Here is a 21172-nt window from a genome sequence, read left to right as displayed (position 1 = left end):
TTTATATAAAGCTTCATGTTACAATTTTAATTCTGGTGTCGAGGATTTTCCTTTTCTAGATTTTTTCTTCCCAATTACCTATTGTATCGGCGACATAGTAGAGATCCGAGACTTAAATCCAATTATTTTTAAGATTTAATACATAATTACATAGCAATACATGTATTTTGTGAGATGAGATATAGAGAATAAAAACACAAAAAGATGGATTTTATAGATACAACACAATATCTTTTCACCAGTTTCTCGTTTGCCACACCGTGGAATATTACCACGTGTCAACAATAGGACTACTGACATAAGAGTTTGGGTATTGCCTGAAGGTGCGGAACCAAGGTAACGTTACATATCGTAGATTAAGGTTGTTTTGAATGATTATAGACGTGCGAATTTGCGATTGCTGTTGGGTTTGAAAAGGAGAAAGAATTTCCTGCAGATTATTGGGTTGTTTAAAATTATATGGGCGAGGTAGATTGCTGTCAGTCTGTTCCTGTCGGCTTACCAACCCAGGTAGTACCTAGGCGTTCCGGTATTTTTTATTTTTACTTTCAGTCATTATTTTATTTATTTTAACCTTGTTGATTGTTTAGAGTAAACTTTTACCAGCTAGGCAACTTCAACACGTATCATTAGGTTGGCAATGGGGCCTAGCTATGGATGAATTATTACAATAGGGTAAAATACTGAATGGCCACCTGCCGGCCACCTCTACCATAGTGCAACCACCTTCCCTAAAATTGGAAATTACCTACTACCTTGTACTTACTTACCCATGGCATTAAGGTAGATCTAGGGTACTTATCCGTGGCAGCCTAGACTATGGCAGTTGCAGTTTTTCTATGCAGTTTTACCTACTGCAGTCCGTGCGGAGTGCTTCTGTAGAAATACCAGAAAACTTACTAGCTATTTTGAGAGGAAAGTAGAGGTCTTGAGGTGTTGCTTCGAAGGACGCTGGCTCTTGACTAATGTCTATCCTGGATGTGGTAAAGTATATTTAAGGGAGGGTAGTTGCGCTACAATAGAGGCCAGCCATTCGGTATTTTACCCTGGTGACCAATTATATGATACTTTTATATTCTGGGTAGTATGCAGAGCAGGGAGACAGGGATATTTAGTGTTACTTGGGGGTGTGGCCAAACCTCACATCCAGGTCAGCCTATGGTGCCCTAAGTTAGTTTAGGAAGGTAAGGTCTGGTTAGGTTAGGATGTAGCATTCTAGGAAATGTAAGGGTTTCTCATGCCTACTCTTCCTACCCTGCATCCGCTCCTATAATATGGCTAAATACTTGAAACTTGTATTGTTTAGAACTTAATCCAAATCAGTTGGTAATTAAATTATTGTAATAGATTCATCATCTTAAGTGAAAATTTAGATTACTTACATAGGCACTTCAAGGTGTGCAATTGAAGTTGTGAGTCCGTAAACTAGAACTGTAAGTCTAGAAAAGAAATGCTGTTCTGCAAATATTTGTGATTGTGAATCTTATACCTGGAACAGTGATTTTTATTCAAGTGACATTTTGCATTCTATTAAAGATTCTCTCTTACAGAATCTTAATAATGCCAAAGCGGCCAGATCCTAAGTGGTCGCCTCCTGCAGGGGTTGAATCTCCAAGATTACATTTATATAATTCCCTAACTCGGCAAAAGGAGTTGTTTGTTCCTCAGGGAAAGGTGGTTACGTGGTACAGCTGTGGACCCACCGTCTACGATGATTCTCACATGGGTCATGCCAGGTATGAGTCAAATACCGCTCATTTTTGAGGGGCAGTTTTCATTTTTAATTAGATTTGTGAGGGTTAGTAGTAGGTTTGGTATGTTTTTAGTATTACAATAGTCCATGCTTACTGGCAGCATCGCTTAACAGTGTTTTCGATGTTATGGGCACTTGGCTATCAATGGTTAACCATATTTTCAGTGCCAGTAAGTGACTTTTGGTGTCAGTAAGCCGGTTATTGGTGTCATTAAGCAGTTTATCAATGCCGATAACTAGTAAATGGATCTCTTAAGTGGTTTATCTGAGCTCACGGCATCGTAAATGCCACTTATTACCATAATTATTATTATGTTCCAGTTAACAACAATTTTCGGTTATCGGCTCTTGGCCGGGAGCAGAGCCTCCACTGTTAACCTGAGACTGCCTGTACTGCAGTATATTTGTAATAGGTGTACTACTTTAAGGGCAACACATCACTAACTCTTGTAATATAAACAATTTTTATTTTATTAGAGTACAGTATAACATTTCTGAGTAAAACTTGAAATGTGTGTCAGGTTTAATGAGAAATATACTGGAAAATTACAATATAGATTATGTTAAGAGTTTGAGGTGAAGTTTCTCATGACAAATACTGTTTTTATCTTTTTTAAGAGTAAAATTTATATATTTTGATGTAATAACATTGCAACAAAGTGATGCACATCCAAACCATAGTTAGTACAACATGGCTGTCATTTCATATGGTTTTCAACTCCGTTTTAACATTGTTGCATTTGTTGACACATTCTGTTTTGCAGGTCCTATGTCAGCTTTGACATTCTTCGTCGCGTTATACAGGATTATTTCGGTTATCCAGTCAACTATGTCATGAATGTCACAGATATTGATGATAAAATTATCAAGAGGGCAAGGACTAGGTACTTGGTGAAGGAATATGAAAAGTAAGGTTCATTAATTATTTTCTTTAAAGTTGGTCTTAATTTGTCATGTGAGAGTAGAGTATCTTAGTTTGCAGGTCTTGTTAAGTCAATAATAGTAGTATTTGTAGTAGCTCTGACAACTGAATAAGATATTTTTAAGGAGATTGATTGTAATGGAATTCAGCTGAACAGTGTTGGCTTCCAGGTCTCGCTACAGTAGTCCATTACGTACTTGTTTTTACAGGATTATGCAAGAAAAGGATAGCTTTGCTGAAGCTGATGTTTTTACAATATACTTGTCATACTATCAAGTATCATTTATTGTATTTTTCAAGCATTTTGGTTTGTTGTTCTTTGAGCAATCAGTAACTTAAATCTCTTTGTCAACTGCATCATATAAGGTATTTATTGTGAGTCACATGATCAAACTATCAAAACTTTTAGAGCTCTTACATCTATGGAGCAACTGTATGAGGATGTTGCTGCTGCAATGGAACATCATAATGCAGTCATAGCCACTACGACCGATCCTGACAAACGGAAAATGTTGATGGATGAAGTTCTTAAGGTGAGAGTCAAGTATGTAGCTGTGTTGAATAACATGTTATTTATTTGTGGATGCAATAGTTGCATGTTTTAGTACAAAAACCCATTCGTAATCATAATTTGCCTTATTCCATGTAAAACAGACCCAGGCATTGTGTCTGATATCTCCAGTTTTGTATATTTTTGCCTTAGTGTTCTCCTTTTACTGATGCTTCTTGGTGGTCTACAGGGGATCTTGCTGCCGCTCACCATCTTATTTTATAAGTCGTTGGAGTTGTTGTTGATAGTGCTTTGACATCCTTTGGTGCCCTCTGCCTTCCTGTTATCCTGGCAATTGCCCATATAGTTACCCGTGATGATTACTATAGGATTACTTGTTTAAAAGTCTGAGGAAAATGGAGGGCTTGCATGGCTCTGTTTTTATTGTATAGGAAGTGGGGAATATTGTAACTGTACTTATGTAGACTTGCCCTTCAAAGTTAAAGGTTTGTTATTTATATACTTTGGAGAAGGTGTATGTTGCTAAATGTTGAAGTCATTTTTATTGTACTTTTGTTATATATTGTATATGTTGCGGACTTGGTTAATGTTCTATTATATGTAATTCTAATAAACAGGTTAAAGCGGTTGTAGACTCCCTGAGAGATTGTGTCAAGAACAACAAGAGCCCTGAGGAGGTTTCTGAAAAGCAAAAGGAACTCCTTGTCATCTCAAGCAGCGTATTGGGGGAGTGGTTAGACCGTCAGAAGGGGAAAGATGTCACTGATAATTCCATATTCTCTGATTTGCCTCGCCACTACGAAGAAGAGTTTAATAAAGATATGGAAGCCTTAAATGTGAGTATCTGAGGGGAATATATGCTATTAAAATTTCTATTCTATTATTGAAAATGTTCACATATTTACATAGAACAATCCAAAAAGACCATCGACATGCTAGGAAAGTAGCCACAAATTGAAGCTTGTAAGTTTAAAAAATGAGTAAACTGGGTGTAGATATGAGAAATATATTTAAATATAGTTGCAAATGATCAAAGGAAATTGGTATTCAGATAGAGTGTGTGTACAAGTATGTACTATATATCTTGAGTTGTTTATGCACGGTAGGAAACTTCGCACTTCTTATCAGTAATATTTTGCATCACTAAAATCTTTCAGGTTCTTCCAGCTGATACAGTAACAAGAGTGTCAGAGTATGTTCCTCAGATTGTAGATTATGTCAAGAAGATTATCGATAATGGGTATGCCTATGAATCGGGCGGTTCTGTTTATTTTGATGTGGGTAAATTTGACTCGGATCCAAATCATTATTATGCCAAGGTGAGTGCTGGGTTGTTTTGTTTATATAGGCATGTTATTTACTTAGTTTTGTATCAGATTGTTTAAGAATTCTGGTACTTTGGAGTGATTTGTAAGTAGCCCAATAAGCCCCAGTCATCTAGCTTATATGTTATCAGAAAGTTTAAGCTGATGGCTTCTTTCTGTAAGGAGAGGCACCAATCATGATTTTTGTAATTTTTTTTTTTAGAAATTCTTTCATGTTAATATTTTTTGTGATGTGATAGATCGCCTCATTTTACTGCCATTCAGGTTCCTTTCTTCAGTCTTGCTGTCTAACCTCTCTGATTAAGATAATGCATATTCTGGAAGTAACCTAATTTTCTGTGTCATGGGTCTATATTGCACAGTGGTAATTTTATGCAAAATTTATTTCTTGATGACTGAAACCCTGCACAAGAAAGATGTCATTGTTGGAGCAAGACTTAGCCCCCAGCTTTTGAGTTATTTGGACTATTGGTATAATTTTGGGATATATGACTTGGCAAAGCATGTAAAAATGTTATCATTGGCATTCAATATGCTCCTCTTAAGAGTCTAAAATTTTGTGCCTGCATTGATTAAAGAAATATGGATTAGTAGTTGCAGCTAAGGAAGCCTTTCTATTTTCAAACAGCTTGTCCCAGAGGCCTATGGAAACCAGGAAGCATTAGAGGAAGGTGAGGGCTCCCTTTCTACAGGCAATGCTCAGGAGAAAAGGAGCCCCAATGACTTCGCACTCTGGAAAGCTTCTAAACCGGGTGAACCAGCTTGGCCTTCTCCTTGGGGGCAAGGGCGCCCCGGGTGGCATATAGAGTGTTCGGCAATGGCGTCGGCTATACTAGGAGAATCGATGGACATTCATTCAGGTTGGTGATATCGTGCAGGGCCCATTAAAGCTATATTTTAGAAATGTGCTTGTGTTTAACCTTTTGTTGTCCTCTGTAATTTATAAAATTAGTATGGGTATATGAAATTTTTAGTTCATTGAGTTATTTATCCCAGCATAGGTAGTGTATAAAGCATGCATAACATGGCACACTGTAAACAGAACTAGTACTAGTTTTGCTGGTTCCTTTTGGCTTCAGGCAGCATTTGTCTTTTATCCTCGTCTATTTCCTTTTCTTTCTTTCTTTCTGTTTGTCCAGGGTCAAATATTATGGGACTTATTTCTTTTATGCATTTAAGAATGGGTCCTTTGAATTAGCCCTGTAATAGCTCAGAAATTTATTTGGTGGGTTCCAGTTCAGCTGCTGTATGATAACAGTTATGTAGAGTATTTTAAAAGTAGTAGCTTCACAGGGTGAGTACAGTAGACTCCCATATTCAGGGGAGTTTGGGTACCAGACACCCCCACAAATAGCTAAAATCCGCGAATACTTAAAACATCTCTAAAAATGCTCAGAACTGCCTACTATTTTGATATTCAAAATATTAAAAAAAAACTATAAATGCTTATACGCAAGTATTTTAATAGTTTTATTACAAAAAATGCAGTAATTTGTGAATATTTCTCAGTGAAAAATACCACCAATAAGCAAATTTTCCACAAATAATGGGTATATACGGTCCTTAGATTATTATTATTAATAGGTGTTAGTTTTTCCAGACCTCTGAGTCTCTCGGTCCTTAGAAAAATCTGCAAATAGACAAGACCACGAATCGTGAGTCCACGAATAGCTGGTGACAACTGTAAATAAAAGATTATTTTCTACTGTTATTGGTTACTGGTTTACAACCAGGAGTGACAGTCAGACCAAGACATGTTGAAAATTTATTTTTAATGCTGAGCATTTAAAGGGTGCTTCTCAAGGATTGTTCATGAATAAGAATTTAGGTGAGGAATAAGGTATAGAACTTGTGCTGGTAAATGGCCAGAGACTGAAGGAAAAGGAAGAAAAGTAAAAGCATAAGGCAGTGCAGTTGGAGCCATTTAGAACATTGCAAAGAACAATTTTTACTGACTACAGTGCACTGCAGAAGATACAATACAAAGTTAAAGAAACTCTACATCTAGGTAAGGGAGAGACAAAGGGGCACGGTTGAAATCAGTACGTCTGTAGAAGGGATGCTGCAGTGAACCTTCAACACACACACAACTGTAGATCATGTAAAGCACGCATGAATGTTTTAATGTTGACGTATTCCAGGTGCTTTAAGACAGCCTACATGTAGCTGGAGAGGTTAAGCCATGTATTCCTTTGTCTTTCTTGTTTTGTTATGTCAGAAAATCTTTTGTTGGATAAAACTGAAATAGCTCGCCATTCAGATGTACACACAATTACTGTACTTAGTTATCTAAAAATATTTAGTCTTATGAGAGATAGGAATTTCAACTACCTAGTAGTATTAATCTGAAATTAAAACTTATTTTTAATATTTTCTGCCTTATAGTAGATTTTTGAGAATAGTGTAGTAAGTTCAATTGTTTATGACATTTCGTTTTTTCTGTGCACAGGTGGTGTTGATCTCAAGTTTCCTCACCATGACAATGAACTTGCGCAGTCAGAGGCTTATTATAATAATGACTATTGGGTATGTTATACTATTCCTTTTTATAGTTATAGATTTAGTAATTTCATGTGTAAGGAAAGTGTAAATTATTAGTTGAACCTTTCTTAATCATTTCATATACTGGATCAAGGTGTATGTTAGTGCATGATTAGTGGAGTCTGGTACCTTACATCATTTTAAACACTCAAGGATGTTGAAAGTATTTGGAAGTTAAGTGTTTAGTAGAGTCTGTTTGATTATTAATTCAGACTCTCATTAGAACTGATGCTTGAAGTCTAAGGGTATTTTAAAATCATAAATTCTCTTTCAAAATATTCTTATATGTTTTCTGCATACAGTACAGTAGTACCTCGAGATACGAAAGGCTCTACTTACGAAAAACTCGAGATACGAAAGCCAATGCGAAAAATTTTACTGCTCTACATACGAAAAGTTTCCAAGATACGAAAGGTTGTTGCTGTAAAGTCCCGAGATTCGCCCGGACCACCGAGAACCATTTTAAAACTCCCGCGCCGCCAACTGAGTAAACTCGCCACCATCCTCCCTCTCTCCCATTGGTTCCTGATGCTAGTCACCCCATAAGGTCCTGCTCTCCTATTGGTCAGCATCTACCCCTTGTGCTTTAAGTATTCTATTGGTAAAAGGATGCTGTAAATTGAAAAACTTATTCATGCAATACATTTAATAAAAAAAAACATTAGGTAAAGATAAAATAAAGAATAGAAGTGAATGGTTATTATCCTGTTTGGTAGTTTCAGTAGTTGAAGAGAGATAATGAAAATTTATGGCTTACTGTGTAAAGTGATTGCTTGTCGATCGTTCGATACTCGTAAGTGCTGGATGTAATCAGACGTTTGGAAGCTTTTTTTGTTTGTTTATTATAGTTTATGGTTACTTAATAGTTATTTGAAATGAGTACATGCAATACATTTAATAAAAAAGATTGTGAATTAGATATCTAAAATATAAATAAATCAGACTGCCAACAAATACGTATTTTTTAGAATTCTTCTTGTGTTTTATTATTACGTTACGTATACGTATGTTTCATTATAGCTGTCAGTAGCTCGGTATCTTCATTAGGTAAAGATAGAATAAGGAATAGAAATGAATGGTTATTATACTGTTTGGTAGTTTCATTAGTTGAAGAGAGATATACTAATGACAATTTATGGCTTACTGTATGCTAGGGAAAATGGTTGCTTGGCGCTCGTAAGACGGGTAAGAGCTGAATGTAACAATCGATCGGAAGGTTTGTTTGTTTGTGTATTATAGTTAATGATTAATTAATAATTATTTGAAATGAGTACATACTGATTATTTATACATTTTATTGGCATATTCTAAGCTTTTACCTCTTAGGTTTAGATGTCAGAATCATAGACTAGGCTACAGTAGCAACCGCTAACATAGGCTAGGCTTATTGCTAAGGGACATATGCTAAAGTCCTAATAAAATGGGGTTGAACATTACATGCAGTTGAATATTACTCAAGTATGTACAGTATTTTGCCTTTTTGGAGTCATATTTCTTCCGTCGGATCGGCGTTGTAACCCTAGAACATGTGTTTTAGGCCTGGAAATATAATTTAGGGGGTGTGTTTTTTGGAGGGCTTGAAACGGATTAGCCATTTTACTTGTAGAATGTGTTCCAAGATACGAAAAACTCATAATACGAAGGCCGCCTCAGAATGGATTAATTTCGTATCTCGAGGTACCACTGTACTTGGAAAACTAGAGCAAATTTGTTGTAAATTAGTATTTTTTAATGGTCTACAGAACTGGCCAGCTCAAAGTCCTTTCTGTAATCCAGCCGTAGGGAAAAGGAAACAGAAGGGAAAGAATGAGTTTTATTCAGTGCCAAATAAGAGATGATTTTGACTAACTTGAGATTTATTCTTTCAGGTTAGGTACTTCCTGCACACAGGCCACTTACACATTGATGGTTGTAAAATGAGCAAGAGTCTCAAAAACTTCATTACTATTAAGAAGGCCCTCGAGGAAACCTCTGCATCTCACCTGCGCATTGCCTTCCTGCTACATTCGTGGAAGGACACTTTAGATTATAGCTCGTGAGTTTCAAAATAAATGATAGATAGTTTTTCCTATGGAAGTTTGCTATTTGTCTGCATGATTAATGAGGCTCATCCTTTTCTTTAGTCTTCTCTTCTTCTCTTGGTTTTGTAGTCTTCTCTTTTCGGGTATATAGCATTCTAATATGTAGTGGCATCCTATGCTATTTTATGGTCTATTTTTATTTCAGAGTTTCACCCTGGATCCTAGTGTTAGGACTTCCTTTATATGTTTAATATGATAAGGCATATTTTATGCATGACAGTTAAGAATCCCTAGATTTTGCATATAAGCTTCTACTGATATTTGGAAGAACTCAAAATCATACCTTTTTTTATTATTTTGTTTGATTTTTTTATATTTCCTAATTTTGATTTCAAGTGCAGTACTTACAGTGTTAGGTAGAGCTATGGAATGCTGCATTTTTAGGGAAAATGTAGGTTTAATCTTTACAAAGGAGAGTTATTTTTTCAAGAATAAGTACAAGGAGTTCTATCATATTCTGTTGCAGGACTAAAGCTTAATGTCATTAAGTGTAGATTGTATAAAAAAATTTTATCTGCAAAGGTAGATATAAAAAATATTTTAGTTGAACAGGCCAAAGCAAGAACGCAAACCTTTAATGTGTATATACCTTTGGCAGAAGCTGGTCCAATTATTAAAGCTTGGTAACAAGGTAGTTAACTAGCAACCAGCAATTATCAGTTATTGCAATTTGAATAGCTTATTTTCATGCAAAGTATTCCCATTTCAGTCAGAAAAATAGGGTTCCTCTGCATTTCTTAGAGCAAGGCTATTACAGCCAAACTCATCCATTGGCCCTTGTTAACCTTGCCATCAAATGCCAGGCTGCATAAATAGTTATAGAAGTCATCCTTCCGGCTCACAAACTTAACTGGGAAGCTGGCATTTTTGGGTGGGAAGAACAAACCTGAAGTCTGTTAAAATTCCACTTCTAATCAACCTCACACCTGTCCTAGTTATTAAAGGAAAAGGGAATGCAAACAATTGTTACCATGCTTCAACTACTGGACCAAATCTTGCCAAAGGTATATTCATAAAAAGACAATTGCAAATATCTGAAGTTGCACTTTTGTAAGTAAAGTTAGGGAAAACAAATAAGAAAGGCCTCGTTAGAGGTACTATTTGATAAGAGTAACAAAACATTCTTCTTGATTTGATCCTGTATGTTATTTTAATATTTTGACTTTGCTGTTCAAGGAAGCTTTAGTAGTTTATCTTTAACCTTTCTTTTGTGATGATGTTATTACAAAATTTGTTATAAATTCTGGTAGGACACCATGGAAGGGGCCCCGTCAATTCCACAAAATGATAAGCGAATTTAACCTCAACGTTCAAGACCTGTTGAGGAGGACTGGCTGCACAAGTGAGGTGTGGATGCCTGCAGAAGTAAGATTACTGGAAGTCTATGACAATGCAAGGTTTGTTTGTTAATGTTGTACTGAAGTTTACTACAAGTGACTCTCTACCATGCTCTCAACCATGATCCTATGGAGTAGTAGAACATTATTATAACAATTTTAGTCAGTGTCTATTTTGACGAACTTGAGTTGCTTGCTCTGTTTGGGCAATATAAAACTAATAATTCAAGAAACGAGAGAAAGTAAACACTGTCAACTAGCAGATATCACTGGAAGCTGATGAGGCAAAAAATAATTACAGGATGATAGACCATCTACCTCATTACCCAATTTATGGGTGATATTCTGGAAAAAGTGAAGCTACCCCTCCTTTTCTTAATCTTCATAGTCCTACCCACCATAGGTTATTGAGGGAGGGGAGGCCACCTGTACTCCCTCTTTTGTGACCATATGAACCTTGATGTATCGTGGATTGTTTGGGATGAACACCCCCACCCCCCTATCTGCCAGGTATTTTAAATGCACATCTCAGGGATGAAACGTGTCTGAAAGTGTTCCAGAAATAAAGGCTTGGCTATCTAGCTCCAGAAGTTGAACACCCAGTACACAAGCAGTACACAAGTGCTTCTTGTCTTTGCTTTTCATTACTCAAGGGTTGGTTGCCTAACTTATAAATCAAGTACGTAGGACTTTCATCATGTGGCTCACAGCAATAGCACACAACAAGAATTACATGTGCTCCTTTGTTGGCTTTATGGTTGATCACACCTTTTCTCCATTATGCATGGCCTGGCAGTTGTGTGTTTTGTCAGAACAAACGATTTCACTGGGAAAATGCTCCTTCTCCTCTTATCAGCTTCTTAAGAGTTGCTGGGTTTCAGTTTAAGGCCACTCAAGGAGAATGGGTGATTCAGGTTTAAGTCCACGCAAGGAAGAATGGGTATTCAGTTTAAGTCCACTCAAGGAGAATGGGTATTCAGTTTAAGGCCACTCAAGGAGAATGGGTATTCAGTTTAAGGCCACTCAACTAGAATGGGTTTTCAGTTTAAGGCCACTTACGGAGAATTCTTACAGCTCTGTCTGGTGCTAATTTAGGGCACTATTACCTCCTTTAAATGATCCTTCAGGCCGATATTTAAATACGTACTACAAAGTAAATGGAAGAAAACACATGGCTCCAAAAAAAAAAAAAAAAAAAAAACTGAGTGTACAATGACTGCAACACATTGTTAGTTGAGGTATTTTGTGAGACATGTTGAGCAAGCATCATCCATAAATGAAGATTTTGTTAAAACCCCCACAATTGTTTTAATTTGTATGTGTTGTCCATTAAATTTTTGCTTGAACTTTCATGTCCAGAAGGCAAGAATGACATGGTTGCAAATGATTAATTTGCAATTGTTAAGGGGGTGGGGCTGCTGTATGTTAAAAGCATAATGTGTTCAATATAATGTTTTTTTGTTGAAGGTGGCTACTTCAAACTTCTTTTATGTTGTGGTCGTGTTTTGAAATAACAAAGTACGTAGTTAATCAATTGAAAATTTTTTAACAAAAACTTCTTTTTATCTAGAAAGTTCTAAGCCTTCAGTAATTTCTCTGCCCTACATTCACTGTAAGACCTTTGCTGGTAGTTTTGTAAATTTATTGGGTGTAAATTAGTATTCATGAGCGTGCAGAAGTGAAACGAGTTGTCCTCACTATGTCTTACAGAACTGGTGTACATAAAGCACTCTGTGATAACATTGACACGAGGACTGCCCTCGACCACATCAGGGATATGATAACGCAGAAAGCAATAAATATAATGAATAAACAACTGCTAAGGTGGTTTTTTTTAAGTGTCCAGTTTGCATATTGCTTCTTAACTATACGGCTTCATAGTTGTTTGCTGTGTAATGTATGCCATGTGCAGCACTATAATACCATTTTGCTATCTGCTCAGGGTTCATACCACCTTGTAAATTATAATTTAATGTAAGCAATTGTTCAAAAGTAACTTTTTTTTTTTATTTTTTAAACCTTAACCTGCTTTTTTCATTCCTGCCTTATCAGGACTAACATTTAGAGAATAACAACTGTGCAGCCTGGAATATGAATAACTTTTTAGTCACATTTAGAACCAGGAGGAAGAAGAGATTGGATGGCCTGCTTCATCACCTGTGGAATTACATAATTATGGTCTTTTAATAAGATAAAAGGAAGTACAGATGAATTGGAGAGACTGGATATAATGAAAAGAATTGGCAGGAGTGAATCAAAACTGAATGAAAATGAGCCAGAATGATCAAAATTACCAGAGCAAATCAGGATATCACAAAGGTATATTAGTGGTATAGAGTCCTGAGACATGCTGAAAGACCATGGTAGCTAAGACTCCATATAGTTTCCTCTTAGCTACTCCTGTACTTGTCTATAAGACATTAAATTACAAATCTAAGGACATTAATAGGTCTCCCTGTGATTGATAAGGTTGATGTGATCATGTTTTTGTTTTGTTCATTGTAAGCCAATTTTTCCTGTTTGTTTTGCAGGTTAATTCCCAGTTGATGGTAAACATTAATAGCTATGTTAGCAAAATGATGACCATGTTTGGAGTGAGTGTAGGGGACCAGTCAGCATCTGGAAATCAGGTAAGCGTTTCATGTAGGATATATTTTCATTTGACAAATTGTGCCTTTTAAATGAGTACTGTATATGGCAAGTCTTCATATGTTAAAGTTTATCTGAATGTTTAAAAATATTAAGGGGAACTTACGAAAAAGTGAAAGAAAGAAAATGTAAGGGGGCCAAAGAGTTGCTGAATAAAATTAGTTCTGTCTGCTGTATATAATGGTATGTACTCTTTATGGGGGATTAAAGTAAAAAAAACTCATCACTTGATAGGCCTGAGGATAATGATAAGGGTAGAAAAGGTTTGAAAGGTGTAACAGAAGGAAAACCTCTCAGTTGCACTATAAATCAATTGTTGGAAGAGGGACAGTAAGGTGAAAGAGAATATGAACAGAGGTACAGTAAAAGGAATGAAAGGAATCCCAGTTATGGGCCAAAGCGATGCAGCAAAAAATCTCAAGTAATACCTACATTCGCACTACATAAAGTGCACCGACAGCTAAAAGAGGAATGGAGACACCAACTTTTTCCCTTGTTGTTTTCCAGGGTTCGGATAAGTTAATTGAAGTAGCTGAGGTGTTGGGTAAGGTGAGAGAACAGCTCCGTCAGTATTCTAGAGATCAGAGCTTGGATGTTGCCAGTCTCCAGCGACAGCTTTTAGGACTGTGCGACAGCATACGAGATGAACTCTTGCCACCACTTGGAGTAAGGCTAGAGGACAGAGATGATGGTAAATTGAAAATGCTTTCTTTTCATTTCAGAGAGAAATTAAATTTTGTTGTATAGAACACTATACACGTTTTCACTTATACTACATATTACCATACCTTAATTTCCATACCTAAATGAAATTAAGGAATTGTGTAAGCCATACTCTGTGCAAGTCTCTCTGCTTTATTAATGAACCTTTTTTTTTTCTTCAGGGTCAGGTGCTACTTGTATCAAGTTAGTGAATGCAGCTGAATCTCATGCAGGAAATCAAGCAAAGAAGGAACAGCAAATTGCAAGAAACAAGAAAAGGAGAAAAAGAAGGCTGAACAAGCAGCAAAACAAGCCAGTAAGGAAGTTGTAAAGGATCCCGTTGACATGTTTCAAACACCAGAATACAGTCAGTGGGATGCGAACGGTATTCCTACTCATGATAAGGATGGAAATGAAATAACCAAAAGCCAAACACGAAGAAGCTGACAGCAGATGGGAGCCCAAAAGAAAAAATATGAGAAGTGGCTTGCGCAACAGCAGTCATAATGAAAATGTGTTATAATTCATTTTGCAAGTTATTAAATTATAGAACCAATATCTCTTTTTTGACCAATGAACGTACTCCATCATGCTTCAGATCAGGTGCCATTAGATTCTGTACGTGGAAACATTTGGTTTTATTTTAATTTTATTTGGGAGTGGCCTCTCATTTTTTAAGTATTATAGATTGAAATAACATTGTGATTTGAAATAATCTTCTATTATTGTATTTCAGAAAACTTACGAAACCAGAAAGTTATTTTTCTAGCTTTGCCATAAAACATGCCATGAAATACAATACTTATGGATAAACTTTTAGCTTTATGACCTTGGGTATTAGTTTTATGACACTACCTCAAGATTCATTGTTCATTCAGACTTTGTGCAACTTGCCAAAAATTGTCTTTTCTATTTGTTACTGAAAATTTTTTTGTTTTTAATACCAAAGGAGATAGCAGTATTGATATACAAAATTTTGTAATTAAAATGCCAAAATTAATTTTTTGGCCAAACCATATACCATTACTTTGTGTAATAACATTACTTACCATTGTGTACAAACTAATTTGGCACTGGGTACATCCATCAATGAATAGAGCACTGGTGTTTCCATTTGTAGGAGCCCATTTGGCCGTGGCTGATGTATTACACAAAACAATGATTGCATTCATGATACTACTAAGTAATCAATTGGTAGTTTTCATTTGAAAACCTTAGTAATTTTTTTATTCTCGAATTGTTTTATTCGTGTATTACAATTTTCTTCACAAACAGACAATATGTATTAACTACTTTACCTTGAAATACGTACCTTGAAAAAGTGAAAGGCATTTTTCTGATCAAAAAATACATTAATTTACTGGATTGCTTCAGCTGATAATTTTGGTCCTCTTCAGCTCTTCAGGACTGATGTATGAAAATAATTCAGTAATTTAAAATTTTACATTCAATAGTTGCAAAAATCACTGAACCCTAATACCAAACTCTACATTCAAGTTGGAAAAATAGAAAATTCAGTTAAAGGCTTCATTTCAAGTGAAAGAAATTTTTTTATTGATAAAAAATTACTAATAAACCATACATTTAATATGGAAATTACAGAAAATAATTTCTGTATTGGTAAGTGATCACTATACCAAAGTTACATGACATAAGGATTCCCTAAAAGAATAAAAAACTATTGGGTAGTTACATTAATAGGCCTCATTAAATTAGCACCCTAATTGTCAAAAGGGAACACTTTCAAACTGAGAAGATGAGAACTAAAGACATACCAAGTTGCATGAAACTTGAATGCTTGAATGCAATATCACCAACATATATTTTTCCACAACATACGAAAGACCTGAATGGTACAGTAAGGAGGTTATTTATATGCTTAGGCTAGAAGTGATCAAGACAAATGGAAACCCACTTGCATATGAATTCTCTTAATGATGGTCAGTTTGTTCGTACATTAAAATTATTTCTCTGGTCACTTCCCCAGTCCCATTCTGTGCAATAATTCCTCTAATGGTGAAGATCCATGGTTGTAGTCTCAAATCATACTAAAATTATTACATTCTGAAAGGCTGTGGTTTATATAAAACGTTAATTATGTTATAAGCTTTTTTAAAAATTGCACTAATGGTCAAACTAAAACAGGAAGTAAATTAACTGTAAAGAGTGAACTTTTAAGTCTGTGTTAGAATTAAAACTGAAGAATCTAAATTACCAATAAAAAATCTTTGCATCATCTTTTCCCTTTACAGAGTCGCATGTGAAAAGCCTTCACTCCATTCTCCTATGCTTGAGATGCCTACATGTCTAGTCTTTACATAAAAACGTTTTGCATGGTTTCCTAGGCCTTATTACAGGGTTTAATGCTCATAACTTCCTTACCTACTTACTGCTTTTGACCAACTTTTCCTCGATTCTAAATCATATATCCTGGCTATATTCCAGCTGCTGGACATCACATCTTTTGCAACTAAATTTTGTAATTTAACCCTCTTACGCCGATTGGACGTATTAAACGTCGAGTCAAAAATGTCTCCGTATGCCGATTGGACGTATCATACGTCGGCTCAAAAAGTTTTTTTAAAAATTCGCGGGAAAAATACTTATAGGCCTACCAGCCGAAAACTTTTGTATCACGCGCCTTGGGGGATGCTGGGAGTTCACGGATCAAGGCGTTGTTTTGTTTACAATCGCTACGCAGGCGCGCAAGCGCGATTTCTTGTTATATCGCATCTAAAAAGTATCAGTGACACATCTCGGAAATTATTTCGTCACTTTGACATAATTATTGCACATTTTTTAAATTATCCTTTACATGAAGTATTATATATGAAAATGTGCGCAATTTCATGCACAATACAACTAAAAATACTCATGATTGTAGCTTTTATATCAATTTTGAAATATTTTCATATAAATAACGATGTGCAAAAAATTTCAACCTTCCTTCGGTCAACTTTGACTCTACAGAAATGGTCGAGAAACGCAATTGTAAGCTAAAATTCTTATATTATAGTAATATTCAATCATTTGCCTTCATTTTGCAACAAATTGGACGTCTCTAGCACAATATTTCGATTTATGGTGAATTTATGAAAAAACTTTTTCCTTACGTTCGTGCGATAACTTCTTCCGATAAATTTTTTTCGTGCGATTGTCCTAATGTTTGCACCCTTTTAAATTTGCCGTTACATAAAGTTTTATATATGGAAATGTGCGCAATTTCATGCACAATACAACAAAAGACAACCCCATGGTTGTAGCTTTTATCAGTTTTGAAATATTTTCATATAAATAACGTTTAAGTGCAAAAATTTCAACTTCCGGGTCAGCTTTGATCTACCGAAATGGTCGAAAAACGCAACTGTAAGCTAAAACTCCTAATTCTAGTAATATTCAATCATTTACCTTCATTTTGCAACACTTGGAAGTCTCTAGCACAATATTTTGATTTATGGTGAATTTATGAAAAAAAAAAAATTACGTTCGCGCGGTAACTCTTCCGAAAAATCAGAATTTTTTTGTTCGATTGTCGAAATGTTTGCACCATTTAAAATTAGCTGTTTCATAAAGTTTTATATATGAAAATGTGCGCAATTTCATGTAGAATACAACTAAAAATGATTGAAGGTTGTAGCTTTTCTCTTTTTTCGAAATATTTGCATATAAATCACGATAAATAGAAAAAAAAACCACGTTATCGGTCAAATTTGACTCTACCGAAATAGTTGAAAAACGCAATTGTAAGCTAAAACTCTTACGGCCTAGTAATATTCCGTCATGTTTCTTCATTTGAAACAAATTTGAAGTCTCTAAAACATATTGTGATTTTATGGGGAATTTTTGAAAAATATATTTACCTTCACTCCGCGCGCCGATTCGCGGCCGCAAGTCTCCGAAATACGTACATGGCATTATCCTAATGTTTGCTCCTTTTCATATTAGCCTTTTTATAGAGTTTCATATATCAAAATGTGCGCAAATTCATGAAGATACAATAAAAAATAATTGAAGGTTGTAGCTTTTTCCATCTTCGAAATATGTGCATATGAAAAAATATATATATTAAAATTTCGACATTCGGTCAAATTTAACTCGTCCGAATGGTCGAAATCTGCAATTCTAATCTAAAACTTTTACAGTATCGTAATATTCAATCATTTGTCTTAATTTTGAAACAAATTGGAAGTCTCTAGAACATTATTTAGAATAACGGTGAATTTTTGAAAAAATATTTTTTTGCGTCCGCGCGTTACGAATTCGTACATCATTTTGTGATAATATTTTTCCGGTGTTACTTTTATTGTTTTACAATGTATTATATATCAAATGATCACAATTTAGTGTACAATACACCGCAAAAAAAGTAACTGGTTAGCTTTGACCGTTTTCTGCACAGCGTGATTTGAATACAATTATGTATGAATTTTTTTTTTCGCTACCATATATCGCATTATTTACATATGATAATGATATTATTTTTCATTTCTGATGGTTGCATTCTAAACTTCAGGCAATGACAAAAAAGGAGCCAAAATGAACTCTAATCTTCAAAAGTACGCGCGCTGTAATTTTTTGAAAAAATTATTTTTTCACTTCCGCGCTCACTCCAAACCAGGCCCGGCATACGGGAGACGTTTTGATTTTTAGGGCTCCGGCTTAAGAGGGTTAAATAACTTTTTGCCAGTCATAACGGTTGATACTAAACAACTATCCTTCCACATTATCTATGCAATCCCTGTCAGAGTCTAGCATGTCCTCGAAGTAGCAGAAATGTTCTACCTAAAACCTGTCCCTCTGCCTTAACCACTTGACACTTTCCTCACTTTACTTTTCTCCTTTGAATCCTTTCCAGTCTCCACCACACATACATGGTAATTGCTTTTGCAGATTTTCAGTCCTTGTGCCTACATTCCACTCTCACCTTTTAAAGCATTACCACAAATTCATGAGATTCTGCTCTTAACACTAGATTACCTTCATATAACAGAGCCGAGGGCCTGCATTTCTGCTTTTGTGTACTTTCTTTATTACTATAATAAACCCCAAAAGCTCTGGCTGACCTTTAATAACAACAGCATCTACTCAAATTCTTCATATATCTGCCACTGCCTTTACTCTAGATCTTCAGTTATGCTTCTATCCTATAGAAGTTGTTTTCACAGACTGCTTCTGCATGAAGCCAAACTAACAATTACAGATTTCAACCAGTTTTTTCAGCCTTTCGTCCAGCAGCATCTCTTAAAATTTTAAAGGCATTCTCAAGTCAAAACATCATTCCTACATCATTAATTATAAATTGTAGAATCACTCTTTATATATTTATTTACAACACCACAGTTTAAAATGTTATGACATAGAGTGCTTCACGAACCACAAGGCAAGTGACCAGGAGACCAGAATATTTACAAGAATTCCCTAAAAAACACGACTTTGTACTCCATATAAAAATCTTGGACGAAAGCATAATTATGTGTTTTCTAAATAAAATTACTCAATTCACAGGAGACAATTATAAGAGAAAATCTCTTTATATCCCTAGTAAATCATTGCAAGGTACTGCCTCACCAAGCTCTTGGAGGACAAGACAAGTTACATAGGTAGTATACCGTACAAGCAATGGATGCCATACCACAGTACATTAATACCTAACTATCAACCAATCCCCATTGCTACAACTGCTCAAAAATAATACAGAAACAGAATACAAAAGAATGGAAACATGATTTTCTACTTGTGTGAGGAGCAATACGTGTTAACTTCGGTTACCCCAATGAAGTACTTGAATAACTAAAAGCCACTAACTAACTTTAGCTGACTAAATGAAATATGAAATAATTAGTAAAAATTAAGACATCTAATACATAAGAACTAATACTGCCAGTAGTAATGGCAGGTAAAACCATATAAAAAAAGTTTACATTGCACAAGTTGTGGCCATTGCACATAAACTGCCATGAGTATGTACACAAATCTCCACCATACATTTGTATTTCAATATGCAATACTCATCCACTTAGTCCATTACCACAAACTACATGCCGCATTCTTTTGATATCAACAGTAACAAGTATTGCATAAAAAGTACAATATATTCTTAACATTTTACTCTAATTGAAAAATTTGATTAAGCAAACAATTAAAAAACTTTATTACCAACCTCGGATTTCAACAATTTGACATAAATGTTCCCTTTCTCTTTTTGATTGAAAATATTTCTCAGTTCTGAAAAAGCCTACCACTGCACATCACATATCAAGAACAGCCATATTCATTACAACTTGCTTCAACATCATTTAAGGTATTGGTAACTAAAACTTGATGTAATTTGTAATAAATATATATCAATGCTTGCTTATCAACCTAGTCAACAATATACCACATACAGCTCAAAAAGATGCAACAAATACATGATAAAACCTTTACATTATCAACAAGAAATTATACAACCAACAATCATTTGATTCTCAAGGTCATTTGCAAAATGAAAAAACTTTCTAGGAAACTATTTCCAGAAATTGTGTAAACCACCATAAACATAAAAACTCAAATACCAAACCTAACTAAATACAATTCTGGTAACGTTGGCAGTTTCTACAGATATTCACAGATCAGGTTTGTCAAGTGTACCCAAATCAAGTACTATTATCATTAATAATAAATTGTTTAAACTCCCAATCAAGTAAATCTGATCATTACCCTTGAAGGTTGAAGGTTGCTTAAGCACATAAAACACATGCTTGAGATCACCTTGGAATTCAATGTGCATCTTTTTAGCAAGATACAATTAAGTAGATGATTCAGTCATGTCTCACAAACAAGTGTACTTCAAGATTTTTTATTTTAAGGACTAAGTCCTGGGTCCATTTACTAAATTAAAAACTTTATACCATTACTTTCATCCATGTATCAACATGAATATTGTGTTTTATGAGATGGGCATCAGCAAATTTTCAGTTTATATAGCTTTAAAACTTGATGGGCATTATCCCTCATCCAACTGTGAAAGTAATTTCAACCGTTTTAATAACATATTTGTGGAAGCTTGTTCTCAAAATCTCTCTAGTACAGGCTAATCATACTTTCATTGTACGAACTGCACATTAATGAAGTACATCATGCACTACTATTCATGGATGCCAAATGATCATTCATCAATAACAAAGATGCATACATCAAGAGCAAAGTGAAGTACAAGCATGACTTAAATCATTAAAAAAAAGTCCAGAAAGATATCAAATGGTACAAAAAATACAAGTCTGTGTGACACCGACTTTAAATGTTACCACTTTGCCAAACCTAACCTATCTGAGTCTGTAAAATGACCTTCCACATTATACTTGAACAATGA

General features: G+C 35.1%; 1 protein-coding gene across 1 annotated transcript; it reads left to right on the top strand.

Moving 5' to 3' along the window:
- The first annotated feature begins 254 nt into the window (after window positions 1–254).
- Window positions 255–14410, top strand: LOC135218511 (cysteine--tRNA ligase, cytoplasmic-like). The gene is given in 15 exon segments (XM_064254876.1): window positions 255–336; window positions 1551–1736; window positions 2518–2661; window positions 3085–3208; window positions 3804–4022; window positions 4344–4505; window positions 5140–5371; window positions 6961–7037; window positions 8921–9087; window positions 10384–10530; window positions 12181–12285; window positions 12995–13100; window positions 13627–13810; window positions 14010–14078; window positions 14081–14410. Coding segments are annotated over 14 exon segments (2160 nt in total). The 5' UTR covers window positions 255–336; window positions 1551–1560; the 3' UTR covers window positions 14329–14410.
- Window positions 14411–21172: the final 6762 nt, after the last annotated feature.

The sequence above is a fragment of the Macrobrachium nipponense genome, chromosome 9 (assembly GCF_015104395.2).
Source record: "Macrobrachium nipponense isolate FS-2020 chromosome 9, ASM1510439v2, whole genome shotgun sequence".
Taxonomy (NCBI): domain Eukaryota; kingdom Metazoa; phylum Arthropoda; class Malacostraca; order Decapoda; family Palaemonidae; genus Macrobrachium; species Macrobrachium nipponense.
This window is presented reverse-complemented; position numbering and strand designations above follow the sequence as displayed.